The 13,704-nt window shown below is 38.7% G+C and overlaps 1 protein-coding gene across 1 annotated transcript in view; it reads left to right on the top strand.

The window, feature by feature from the left end:
* The first annotated feature begins 132 nt into the window (after positions 1-132).
* card11 (caspase recruitment domain family, member 11) overlaps positions 133-13,704 on the top strand; it is a 29,966-nt gene continuing 16,394 nt past the window's right edge. The window contains exons 1-4 of the mRNA XM_079253017.1: positions 133-231; positions 11,895-12,094; positions 12,270-12,407; positions 13,480-13,656. Of these exons, the coding sequence (XP_079109143.1) occupies positions 11,905-12,094; positions 12,270-12,407; positions 13,480-13,656 (505 nt within the window). The 5' untranslated portion in view covers positions 133-231; positions 11,895-11,904. The remainder of the gene's footprint in view (positions 232-11,894; positions 12,095-12,269; positions 12,408-13,479; positions 13,657-13,704) is intronic.

The raw sequence follows: 13,704 nt of genomic DNA, 5'->3' as shown, positions 1-13,704 counted from the left end.
GAGCGGCTCGGGGCCACAGCTCCCATGCGCCCCAAAACTCTTCTAAAAAAAACAAAACAAAAACGTTTCCACATCGCGGATAAATGGACACAACCTGAGCTTTAAAGATTCCGGCTCAGTTTCTAAAGAGAAAGAAAGAAAAAGAAAGCGAGACAGAAGGAAAACACCTGTCGGACTTCTACATATAAAGAACATAATACTTCGTCGGACTTCATAATTGTCGCATCTCAGGTAAGAAAACTCTTAAAAATCACTCATGTCCTCAGTAGATCGATCATTTTGGGGGGTTTTAAAGAGTGCCTGTGAGCTCTTAAAGTGAAAAACAAGTCATGTAGACTGTCACACCTCACCTCACATCTAAACCGACATATGTGTCACCGACAATGGAATTACAGGCTGTATTAACAAAGTACAATAGACACAAATGTCACTTTGTCATCAGGAGTTTGAGGCTGACTGTAACTTTCTCATGTTATGTACTAAGACAAGAGTTTGTGGCTGTGACTGTCTGTCCTCACCAGCTGACATCTTCTTGGCTAATAAACAAGGAAAGTTGGTTTAATGCTTTGGAGGATTTGGAGGCTCTCATCACTGCGGCTCTGTCTGGCTTTATCAAGATGTTTGGGATTCCAGCTGCAGGTGCAGAGAACAATGGAGTCCCAGTGAGGTGGGAGAGCCAAGATGATGCAGGGCTGCCAAAACACATGGCTTTGGAGTCTGGCTGAGATATAGTATTCTACATTTTTTACTAAATGCACCCAGTCTGTCTCCTTAAAAAGCGTTTTAAGGCTCAGTATTTATTTCTTAAGGCATGAATTTTGATAAGCTTATTTCATCGCCTGCAGGGAAACAACTCTTTAAAGATTGCAGCTTAAATTTGAGCTTATTTAGTTTCTAAAAGCTGCCAGAGGTGTCATTAAACTGAAAAGAAAACATGCCGTTTCTGATGGCTTATTTGTAAAAAATGTGACAATGTTAGTCATGAACGATAATCTGCTTCAGTTTGCTATGTCGCTTTTCCCTCATAGTTCACAGAGCCCAGATATCAGATTCCTATATACTTCGGTTGTCCAGCTGGACAATGGAGCCTTTATGACAGATGTAAACTGAACCAATCATACCTGTCCCACCGGGTCAGTACGAGCAAGTCCCAGGCCAGCATAGATAGGCTTGTCATCATATCGGGATTCTACTGTATTTATATAACTGATAGTATTTCCTCTGTCAGATCAATCAGACTTATCTTCCACTCTGTTTATCATGTGTCTCGCTCTCTCTTTTTTGGGAATGTTTATATATGTGTATAAATGCTAGCAGCAGTTTAGTTTGCCCATCTTCTCAGCAGTGCTTTATCTCTGTCCTGGACTTGTGGTGCGCTCAGATTTGGTACGTACAAACGTCAGATCCATTCAGGGTTTGTTGCTGTTCTTTTTCCTCCACAAGTTTCTGAGACTGTGGCATCACTGTGTTTATGTGTTTGTCAGGAAACCAGCAAATAATGCCAGACCAAAGTTAATATGAAGGTGTGGAGAAGTGACAGATGAAGCTGTTTGCAAGTGTTATTCTAATCCCAGTCCTAATTCTTAGCCTCTGGATTTACCACAGTTTCATTTACACTTTGCATAAAGGAGCAGTGACCATCCGTCCCTTCAGCAGACGAGCTTTCAGGACATTCGGGTGGCTTGATGTCCAGATGGCAAATATGAACTTACCTAAAAGATTATTATTGCGTTTATATATAAAGCTTTCTTTTATAAGTAAATTCAGAACATTTTCCGAATTGACAGTGACAACCCGGTCCTGGTACATGAGGTAAATAGTCACCTTCTTCAGCACACTTTACCTTCATGGCACTAATCCTGTAATTTGATTTATGTTTAATAGATATTTGGGATTAAATATCAATACTTACAAGGTCATAAGATGAAAAAAATTACATGAATGTTTTTGATATTTAACAACAAAGTGATTAAATAACACTAAAATGATAAAGTTTGAAATATTTAAAACATAATATTACAATTATGTAAATATCAAATATGGAATCTGTGCATTTATAAATGCAGTCATGGATGTTTTTCTTCCCTAATTCTGCTTCACTTTATGAGAGTTGGCCTTTGCATAGATAATGTTCAGATATTCTGCTATGATTTGATCGAGACTTAAAGGTACAACTGCATTATTCCAAAGAAACATCGACATTAATACTGAAACTGTTTTTTTAGGCAAGCTTGAAGCTTTTTTCATGTGTGCCATGTGCCATTTTAAATAATTATTCACCACTAACACATATTTGGAAATTTATTAGCGGATGTTCTATTCAGGTCTTTTTACTAAAATCCAATATATTGATTTTATCCAACTCCTAGATTCCGATACTGATATCAACGAATACAAATATTTTTGGAGCGAGTTGTGCCAAACAAGCAAAAATATCTGGAAAACTATACATGACATTTCTTATATTTTGTCATTTTGAGTTAGATGAGACTCAACTGAAGAGTTTGCTATCATATTGTGCAAAGGTTATGACATTAAAAAAATAAAAACCAATGCTGATCATTTCCAAAAAGGCATTTTAATCCTGATATCAGCTGCTGACATCAGCAGGCAGATGATATTGAACACTCTTAATATTGATCATTTTTACCAAATCTCACAATTGTTCAGTTTACTATGACTCTCCAAAGGTATTCACAATAAACTTTGTGGTTGTAGAGATGTTTTCATTTTAATATGGGCGAGCAGTTTTCAAGCAGAGGCCTTGAAAAGAAACCAAATCATTCCGTGTTTTCTTATCTGCTACTGAAACAGATCATTTCCAGGTATAATAGATAACGATGGCGGAAGATTTGTTGTGAATTCTCTACAATGAAAAAACACAAACAAAACCACACAGTGTGATTCTAAAAAAACCAACTAAACTGTTGCAGTCTTTACTAAGCCGGTACATCCTGTGATACAGTCCTGCATATACAGTCTCTGTCTGCTCGTCTTTTCTGTGTTTAATGAAAGAAAAAAAAAAGGAAAACGCAGGGTTTAGTATAAAGTCATACACATATGCGGACCCAAAAGAGACACCTGACCGCAGTACTATAGACAGAAGTGGCTGACTAAAAAAGCTAAATGAGAATAGAGGAAGAGATCTGCTACACACATCTGGTTCTAAAAGGAGGAAGCAGAGATTAATTTTCTCGGTAATGAACTCCAAAATAGGAGAACTGAGAAGAGGAAACATGTGTGGTGACATGAGGGGGGTCTGCGAGTGTGTTATTTGTGTGTTCATGTCAGCACGTACAATGTAACTTCTGCATGTGCATGAATGCAAATGGTTGTGAGCTGGTCTGAATGTTTGTGGTTTCATCATCTGCAGTGACTGTAGCAGCGTTTGCACGCTGCAATTACAAATAATGGTGTTTCAGGTGTTTAGAGGGTGTGTTTTTACTGTCAGTTTCAGGCTGTCATGGAGAAGCAATGCCTCTGATTTTCTTCACCTGCTGCAAATAAGATGTTTTTCCAGTGTCATTTGCTGATAGTTTAATCAGTATATTTTTTACATTTCTGTGCAGTTTGAAAACCAAAGCTCGGGTTCTTGCATGCAAAGCGCTGAAGGGAGCGTGGAAATATGTGTTTACATGAGCGGTTGATAAATCAATGTTATCTGATGATGATCCATGTTAAAAATATAGACCTTTATCATACATTTTAAATAGGTTTTATTTGAAATATGGTTGCTTTTTTTTCATGGTGAGGTTGACATTTGCATGGAATTGCCCATTTGCCTAACTGTTGGCTTAAGCCACAAAGCAGGATTGTTGAATAACACCCACTAACATGACAGCATGCAAATGCAGCAGATGCATGGACAGTGTGTATGTATGCGTGTTTCAGTGTCTAAAAAAAAAAGGAGTGGAATGATGACGTGAGGAAATGGAGCAGGTGTAAGAGGAAGAGAGAGGAAGTGCGAACATTGTGGAGAAATTAGAAGACTATTAAAGAGAGGCTAATGGAACAAACACCGCCTCTTTTAAATATGTTTCCAATTAGTGGGGAGCACAAAGGCTCATATGAGTACCTTATCGTACACACAATATATTTGTTATGCACTTTGATTATAATTCAGATAGTCTGGTTAGGTTTGAGGAGGGCAACAGCTTTGAGAAAAAGCTGTGTGAGTGCACATATATCACTTCTGGTGACATCGCTTGAAGTTATATAGGGGCTTTAAGTGGAACTAAATAAGTGGTGGTACTCCCTTAATGGCTTGCTGTCAGTTTGTCGTGCAAATATGGGACAAAAACATGGCTGATACGTACATGTAGATCTATAAATTGATCTGTAGATTAATAGTTTTATAGCACAGCAATGACAAAAAATAAACACAGCAAGTTCTAAATCAAATCCACATTTGCCAAATTCAAAGTGTCATGGAGACACTTTTATGAACTTCAAGCCTCATTGCTGGACATTAAAAATAACTCTGAAAAGTAAATACAGAAACTTAAAGTTCATTAACCCTTTCGTGTAGGAATTGATAAAAAAATGCAACATTTTTCACATTTTTGTAAAAAAACAAAACAAAACACTGAAGTGGTTTATTTAAGAAAATACCCTCCTCATTCATGAATATGCAAGAAAAAAGCTTGTAAATAGGTGTCCACTACAGGGCCACGATGCATGAAAGGGTTAAAAACATAAAAAGTTCTACATTTAGACTTATTTATCTTATTACCAGACTAATTCAACAGTGTATTACTATTACACTTTTCCTCTGTGAAATATGTTTTTCCCAGCATTACACCTAGTCCATGCAACTTAGCAATATTATCTTTAATCTAGAAATAATTTTCAAAAGCTATAAATACTGACCAGCCATACCCTTAGTTTGCAGCATCTGACCTTCATTGTCTGGTGTAATAAATGACTGTTAAGTAGTACTACTGTCATCACTAAACTCTGCTCCAGTTTGTAACATTACAGCCGCCATAGTTTCTTTCCTCTCATTCAAAGCACGTCCACTTCAATGTAAACACAGAAGTGAGTGAACAACGTGACATGCGGCATGACGTTGTGAGTTACAGCAAGCATTGTGCGTCTACGCTGTAAAAAATAGTCCCGGTATGCACTACTATACGCTGTAAAAACTAGTCCCGGTATGCACTACGCTGTAAAAAGTAGTTCCGGTATGCACTACTATACGCTGTAAAAAGTAGTCCCGGTACACACTACGCTGTAAAAAGTAGTCCCGGTATGCACTACTATACGCTGTAAAAACTAGTCCCAGTATGCACTACGCTGTAAAAAGTAGTTCCGGTATGCACTACTATACGCTGTAAAAAGTAGTCCCGGTACACACTATGCTGTAAAAAGTAGTCCCGGTATGCACTACTATACGCTGTAAAAAGTAGTACCGGTACACACTACGCTGTAAAAAGTAGTCCCGGTATGCACTACGCTGTAAAAAGTAGTCCCGGTATGCACTACTATACGCTGTAAAAAGTAGTCCCGGTACGCACTACGCTGTAAAAAGTAGTCCCGGTATGCACTACTATACGCTGTAAAAAGTAGTCCCGGTACACACTACGCTGTAAAAAGTAGTCCCGGTATGCACTACTATACGCTGTAAAAAGTAGTCCCGGTACGCACTACGCTGTAAAAAGTAGTCCCGGTATGCACTACTATATGCTGTAAAAAGTAGTCCCGGTACACACTACGCTGTAAAAAGTAGTCCCAGTATGCACTACTATACGCTGTAAAAAGTAGTACCGGTACACACTACGCTGTAAAAAGAAGTCACGGTACACAAAAGGATGGAATTTAAAAGTGCCGGTACTGCGTACCGCTGCATACTGACCCACTTAAAGCACTGGCTGCATAAAGATTCCAGTTTTGTATCAGAACACAGTTTACTACAGACATGGGGTCTGGAGTGTGTGACTTGGGTGCGAGTTGCACATTAGTCGCATTTCCAGTGACATAAGACTCTACTTGGATTTGCAATTTGAGACAGTGAGCAATCTTTTCATTTTAATTTTATTTTCTTCATAATCTTCTGTCTGCTGTTTGTGTTGTGTGTTAAAATTTCCACATACATAAATAACACTGACATGACAAACACACACGTTTCACACAAACACAGACACATCTACATGCACAATCAAACAGTAGCAGCTCCGTCGAACACGTCTGTCGCTGCAGCACCGCTGTAACTTTTGGGTATTAGAGAAGTAAAAAAGGGACTAATAACAGAACAGAAAACTGCTATGTCTCTGTATAAAACTCCACCACATCCACCTCCATCCTCCTTACACACCGTTATTCGTGTAAGCTTAATATTAGCATCAATGTTAGCAACGAGCTTAGCGCCACAGCACTAAATGTTAGCTTGTTGATTTCTCTGGATCTAATGTGAGCTCCATCAGACTGGCATTCATCAAATGTATTTAGAAGAAAATTAGACTTTTACCCTACAGTTTCCAAAAACTTTGCTGTGATTACTTTAAACTGGGATCAGTCCCAGTAAACAATGCAGCTTTACTGGGTCTGTAGATAAGTACAGCGACAAGGAATATTAGGTGGACCTGCAAGTATGACTCTAAACCATAAAGAAAGTGTTAAATCTGAAAAAGTTTAAGATTCAAGTTTTAGTTGAAAACAATTTTGAAGAAAAAAAACTTTCTTAAGCACTGGCAGTGAAAGGATCACAGTGGTGGACCTAATGTAGTGCAGGTTTACCTGCTGCAATACACCAGAGTCAAGTTATTATCGGGTCATAAAGAGGCTTGTTGAGATCTTGAAAACAAGCTGTCATTTGAATCAAGTGTGTTGCAGCAGGAAAACATTTATAACCTGCAGGACAGCTGGTGATCCTTGCACGAAAATGAAGCGTATTAGCCCTCCTCTCTACATGCAGGGAAAGATGCTATGAACTGAAAGATTAGCTCTAAAATTTTCTGTCGATCCAGATGGATTAAAAACTCTTGGACATGTTGTTAATAGCATATTCATTCATCTGAATACATTTCCATGTTTATTTACAGGTTTTCTGTATTCAGTAAAGCAAAGCCATTGTCCAGCCTAGAGGGACAGAGATTTTCTCTCTTTAAACTGAAGATCAGTGCTGTAACAAAATGTTGATAGACAAAGGGAAGGGTATGGATTTTACATTCCTTGGATATCTGTAGTCTTCCAAGCAGACCAGACAGTAATCGTCTAGTGCAGATTCATCACCACAATTGAAAGTGACATTCTTGGAGTTGAGCCGTAAGAATTGTAACTTGATCCGTACTCATAAAAAAGGACTTGTGCGAATCTCTGGCTAACACGACCTCTGCAACTCGCTCCTTGTCATTAAAAGCTGGAAAAATGAGCTGCTTTTTGTGTAACACATAGAGCTATATAAACTCTTTGTGACCAAGTTGCATTGTGGGTTCTGTATTATTGGACAACAGACAACAATTTGATCATTTTTTGAAGTGTTGGGGAGCTTTTTACCTGAATGATGCCTTAGTAGGAATGGGCTGCAGCAACCGGGGATTGTTTGGTTGAAGACAAGTTCAGCTTCCACAGACTGTGTATAAAACATGGTTAAAGCCAACATGATGTCACTCGTTGTTCAGTGGAGATGATTTCAGAGCAGTACTACTCAACCCTGGTAGATTTGCACATTTTTGCAAGCCTAAGGACTAATTTAGGATCCATTTTGCATCCCATCTCTTCTCTGAGCTCTCTCCAGCCGGCAATGATCAGTCTGATGTTGAGTCTTGCCTTTGCTCTTACCCTGTGCCTTTCTCTTTCTGTTCCTCTCCTACTCCAATAACGTCCTCTTGCATTTCAGTCACGTTGCATGTAAAAACAGGTTGATATCCTCATGTTGGCGTGTGATGTGACGCCGTAGAGCAAATAAAACTCAGCTGTCATGTGAGGCTCTGAGCTGGAAGACAAAGTTGTAAAGTCAGATTTCTCAGCCTGCAGCACGGCAGTGATGCCCCCAGTAAAGTGAACAATGAATGTGTGCACCATAAAAACAAGGCCAAAGTGCAGAGTTTTCAGGCTGGAAACTTTCAGACGTTTCATAACCAAAGTGTTAATTTATCCCTTCCATACACACACTCATACATCAAAATTCATCAACAAATTAATAAAATTAATTAAGCTTTCTCACTTTTATACATTTTGACATCTTTTTGAAAAAAAAAAAAGGAATTGATCTATTCTGCATTTGATGAAAAAAAGTTTCTTTTTTGTGTAGATTGTGGTTGTGTTTCCTCCAGATGCTACATTTCACCCTACAATAAAAAGTCTGTTTTATTCTACAGTCATTTAGCAGAAGCTTTTATCCAAAGCAACTTACACAGGAGAGACTGAGAACAACACAAGCCAAAATTAAACGATAGAGGACATCATAGGAAGGTGCTGGTGGACTGCTGGAGTCCAGTTGGACGCCGGTCTTGACGTGTAGTGCTACAGGCTTTTTTGTTTTTCCCACCCCACAATAATACCTGTCTTAAAATAGAAAGAATAAATACCATAATATTTGTTGCAAAGAGCTGAGCTAAGTTCTTCAACTTTTCCGACAAATATAACTAAACTAAGCGCAGAAGTACTCCTTGAAGAACTGAGTCTTCAACTTGCTCTTAAAAGTAGACAAGGACTCTGCAGAGTGGACAGAGTTTGGGAGGTCACTCCACCATTGTGGCTCAACAAAGGAAAAGAGTCTAGTGATTTAGTCCCACATAGTGGTGGTAACATGAGGCGTCTTTCACTGGTGGAACTGGTCAAGGTAGGTCTGGATTAAGGAGTGAAGGTAGACAGGAGCAGTTTGAGTTATTGTTTTGTTTGGATTAATTGGCATTTCTAAATTAACCACATATATGACTTGTCTGTGTTGTTATCTCAGCCAACCTAGTCTCATGACAGAATCTGTCACGTTGATTTGCAGAGGAAAATGTCGACATTTTGCCAGCTCTTAAATTGAAATGTTTCTTTCTGTATTGAAACAGAGCTCATAACTCACTACAGGATGAAGTTCAACATCTTTTCTTTCTGCTTTGTGACGATGTTGATAATCAATGGTTCAATGCATCACGGTGTACACGCTTGTCTTTTGTTACTTTGTCAACTATATGACATGTTTGTGTGCAATTATACACTAAAAAAGTGACATTGATGATGTTGATCAAACAACAAGATAATAATTATTTGAAATACGTACGTCAGAAAAAACACCTGGAATTGTTCACTTTGTTTTGATGATGAAAACATCTAAAGGCGTGTAACTTAGTCAGACTGTACTACCTTGGTTATTATAAATAAACCACAAACTTTTAGTATATTACACCTGTACAACTTTGTTCTTTAAGTATGTAAAGTAAAATGTTACACATTTTACTATTCACTGAGTGCAGTTTCTGTCATTTCATGTTGTTGCCGCCCTACACACGAACAAGATCTGGTGATGTCATCTGAAACTTGGACACATCTGTGTTTTGGTGATTTTCATCCGTTGTTTGATTGCATGATCTCTGATTGAACTGTGGTCAGGAGAGGACTTATTTGGCCAGGATGGACATTGATTCTGCGGATGTGAGAAATGAGATAAAATACCTTCCTGCTGGTCAGAAAGGATACAGGCAAAAGGATGCAAAGAATTGGTTTCATTTTTCAGACCAGGATGCTATCCTTACTGTTTAAATGCAGGTATGGAAGCATAAATGTTGCTTAAGTATTTACTCACACTGCTTTGCAAAAATAAAATAAAAAAGTAAAAGAAGAAAAAAAAATAGGAATAAAGTGTAAAATCAGCTCTTATTAAAAAAGGAAATACAGAAGTAAATACACTTGGAGAAATAAATAGAGGAAGAAAATGCAAGACTGGAATTAAGACTATATAAAAAAAATTAATAAAAGTCAATAAATGACTAAATGAAAAATTTGAAGGATAAGAAAATGAAAAAAGAAAATAATGTCAAAATAAATACTTTACTACTTTAAGAATAAAGAAGGAAAGAAATCTAAAAAAGGCGTCAAATAAATAAACATATTCAACTGAAAATGATCTAAAAAGTAAATAAATAAGAATATTAATTCAAATAGCTATTAGAGGTATAATGGGAAACCTATAAAGCTTAGTATAATTTATTACCATATCAGTTTGTTTACTGAACCATTTTAATTTTTTAAATTTATTTCTTATGGTAGTTTCAGACTTCTCATCATAAGATCCGACTGTACATCTTATTTCCCAGACCTCTGCTGTTTGAGCATGAACCAGTTATTTGCTGGTTTCCTATATAGCTATACCAGTAAAATCCACGATTTGACGTGCTTTTTATTGTGTTAAGTTTTGGTAATTTATTCCACTTGCAGGTCATAATTCAAGGCACCTCATGTGTGAATGAATCATCAACATAATTAAATATAAGATAAATATTTAAATCTAGATGTTAGCATCAAATGTGTGAATTTTTTGTGCAGTTCTAGTTGTAAAATTTCACTGGTCAGCTTGTCAGCGCCACTGAAACAAATAGGACTGTATGATAATTCATCAAGCAGTTGTTGAGATTGACATGTGACTATTATACAAATGACATTTTTAAAAGGGCATCTGCTATATTTACAACTTTTTCTATGTGTTATAAACAGCCTGATAATGTGTTTTTAGACTGGCATTGTTAGTCATTGGGAACAGTTCTCGTGTAACACTTTGCATTATGTAAAGCTGTGGTTTTAAAACCCTTTAAGCCATGGCCCTCAAGATACCATATGCTGCTGTTCCTGAGCCTACATGAGCCTGCATGAGCCTGCATGAGCCTGCATGAGCCAACTGAGCGAGTAACTGATATATCAGATTGATCACCCTGCAGCCTTCCTCTAAATGTTAAACAGGAAACAACCAGAAATTTTATAAACAAGGAAGATAAAGAGGTTTTTCGTTGATTCTGTTAGCAGCTTTGACAAAGCACTCCAATGCAAACGAATGAATGAATGAACGAATGAATGAATGTTTGAATCAGTCAATCAATAAACAAATAAATAAGCAACCAAGTAAGTAAATAAATAAATAAATCAACCAAGATGGGGCCAAATTCAGATTTTAACACAGCAGTCTAAATAACTTTGTTTCTGGACACCTAATGATAGAAATTCTAAAGGCAAGGCTGTAAAACTGTCCGAAACTTCATAACTAAGCAGGATGAAGTGATTTCTGGTGGATTCGCTTCGCTGCTGTAACAAAGCAAAGTTTGGATTTTCATCACGACATGAAACACGGATACGCATTCATGTGTTAAAGATCTACAAGAGGTCCTCGGGTTACACGGTTCTCGACTTATGTCATTTCGACTTTACGATGATCATGAAATAAATGTAAATAAAAAAAAAAAAAAATGAAGCAAGTTTTGAAGTTAGGAGGTTCCATGTAAGCTCTTATGATGCGTGACGCGGAGGCTGAGACGACGCCTTTGTGTATATTTATTTTATATTAACTAAAATTTCTATATTAATTGCCTGTACTGTTTTTCCATTAATATGATGTATATTACGTGTATTTACATAGTTATTTAGTCATTAAGGGGGCATTTAAGGGTAAAAATCTGGCTTGTGCGAAATTTTGGGTTACACTGCAGCGTAGGAACGGAACTAGTTGGTAAAAACCGAGCATGCACTAATTTCATAGATGAATCTTGTTGCATCAAAGCGTTCCATCCCATTTATCCCAATTATCCCCGATTTATATAATAAAAATAGCCTATTTTTTTATTTATTTATTTATTCAGTATAATTTTTTTTTTTACAATGATCCCCTGAAATGATCTTGGGATCGTCATGGAGATCACAACCCCCAGTTTGGGAATCGTTGGCTTAAAGTGCCTGTTGCTTTTCCTGCTTCTTAGTGTGTAGGAGATGGAGAACGGGACGTCAAACGGCGTGGATGCCATGTGGGAGCAGGTGGAGTGCAAACGCTACGAGCTGTGCCGCACCATCTCCCCAGCAAAGCTCACCCCCTACCTCCGCCAGTGTAAAGTCCTGGATGAACAGGACGAGGATGAGATTCTCAACTCCATGCTGCTGGTCTCTAAAGCAAACCGCACAAGTGGGTAGAAAGATGTGGAATGTGTCGATTCTGTTGGGACGACGTAACTCCCTTTTTATCACTGGTTTCACTCCATTACTGGAGACCATGAAATTACGCTCTAAAATACAACCAGTGGAAAGTAGGAGCTTTGTGTTTCTGTGTGTTGAACTTATGTTTATCAAACCTCTGTCAGGTCGTCTACTTGACATCCTCCGCACTAAGGGAGAGCGAGGATATGTTGCATTCCTGGAAAGTCTGGAGTTTTACTACCCTGAACTGTACAAGCTGGTAACGGGGAAAGATCCCACACGGCGCTTCTCCACCATTGTTGGTAAGGCACACAACTTTAGATGGAAACGCACCCACGTGCATCTCATTGATGCAAGTTTTATGTACTGCTCATCTGATCTAGTTTTGATAGACTGCAGTCTGTTTTCCTGCAGTAAATCAGCCAGCCGCTCAACCCCCGCAGTGACAACATGTCACTGTCCAATCTGGTTCTTACAGGCTGTTCCAGATGCTTGAAAAGTAGCTACGGATGAGGAAGAGTTACATGCAAAAGACAGAACTGGATTGCAGTTTAATAGTCGGGTGTGTCTTTCCATGCGGGAGTTGTCATATCAGTTTCAGGCCTAAACATGCTGAACTTTTCACGTATCCTGCTCTGCTGTTTGAATGAAATCACTTGCAGAGCGATCATTTCACACCGTGAGTTACATAAAACACACAGTAGTCTCATTCGGACAGAGACGTTCTAAGAACTGCGTTCTGAGAACTAATAGCGTTCTAAGAACTGTCCTTCGCCAGAGAACCGTGTCACTTTGCATTCGGACATGAGTCGGAGACCCGATCGCTACCGATCTGACGCAACCATCTGCGACAGTGACGTGTTATTTTAGCGCCACTCAGCAACAAAACAAACCGCGAAGAGGAAAACACCACAAAGGAGCAAAAATGGAGAGCGACAAGGCCATCGTGTTCTTTGTGTGCTTTCGAACCCCCTCTGGATTTCCTCGGCTGAAAAAACAGCCAGCAGGGCTCTGACTTCGTCGTCCGTCCACTTATCAGCTGCGTTCTCCATGCTTCCGTAAACAGTGGTTTTTAAAAATGGCAGGGTCTGACGATGCGGAAATTAAGTAGCGGCGCTCAGCGCGAGGGCGTAGCTATCACCTACGTCAGCCTGCTTCGTCACATGCGTTCCTACAGAACTAAGGAAAGACCCGGAAGTTGAGTAGGCGCTGAAATGGTTATAGGAACTCAGGGGCATGGTCCCTAAGTTCCGATCTGTCCGAATGCGCCAAAGAACTGAAAAGGTTACAGGAACGTCAAATGGTTCCTACAGTGGGAAAGAGGCTAATTTTTCCATTTTTTTCCCCCCTGTTTTCTCTCTTTCCTTGTTTCAGTGGAAGAAGGCCACGAGGGTTTAACTCATTTTCTAATGAACGAAGTGATGAAACTGCAGCAGAAATCCAAAGTGAACACCCTGCAGTTTGCTGAGCTCAGCAGGAAGAACTGCACACTGGAAGACGAGCAGAAGAAGCTTCGGCTGGCCAATCAAGAGCTTCAGGCCTTCCAACAGAGTAAAAACACAGCATTTTATGTATATTTCCCTGATCTGGATAAACAAC

Source organism: Telmatherina bonti (genome assembly GCF_933228915.1).
Source record: "Telmatherina bonti genome assembly, chromosome: 14".
Lineage (NCBI taxonomy): Eukaryota > Metazoa > Chordata > Actinopteri > Atheriniformes > Telmatherinidae > Telmatherina > Telmatherina bonti.
This window is presented reverse-complemented; position numbering and strand designations above follow the sequence as displayed.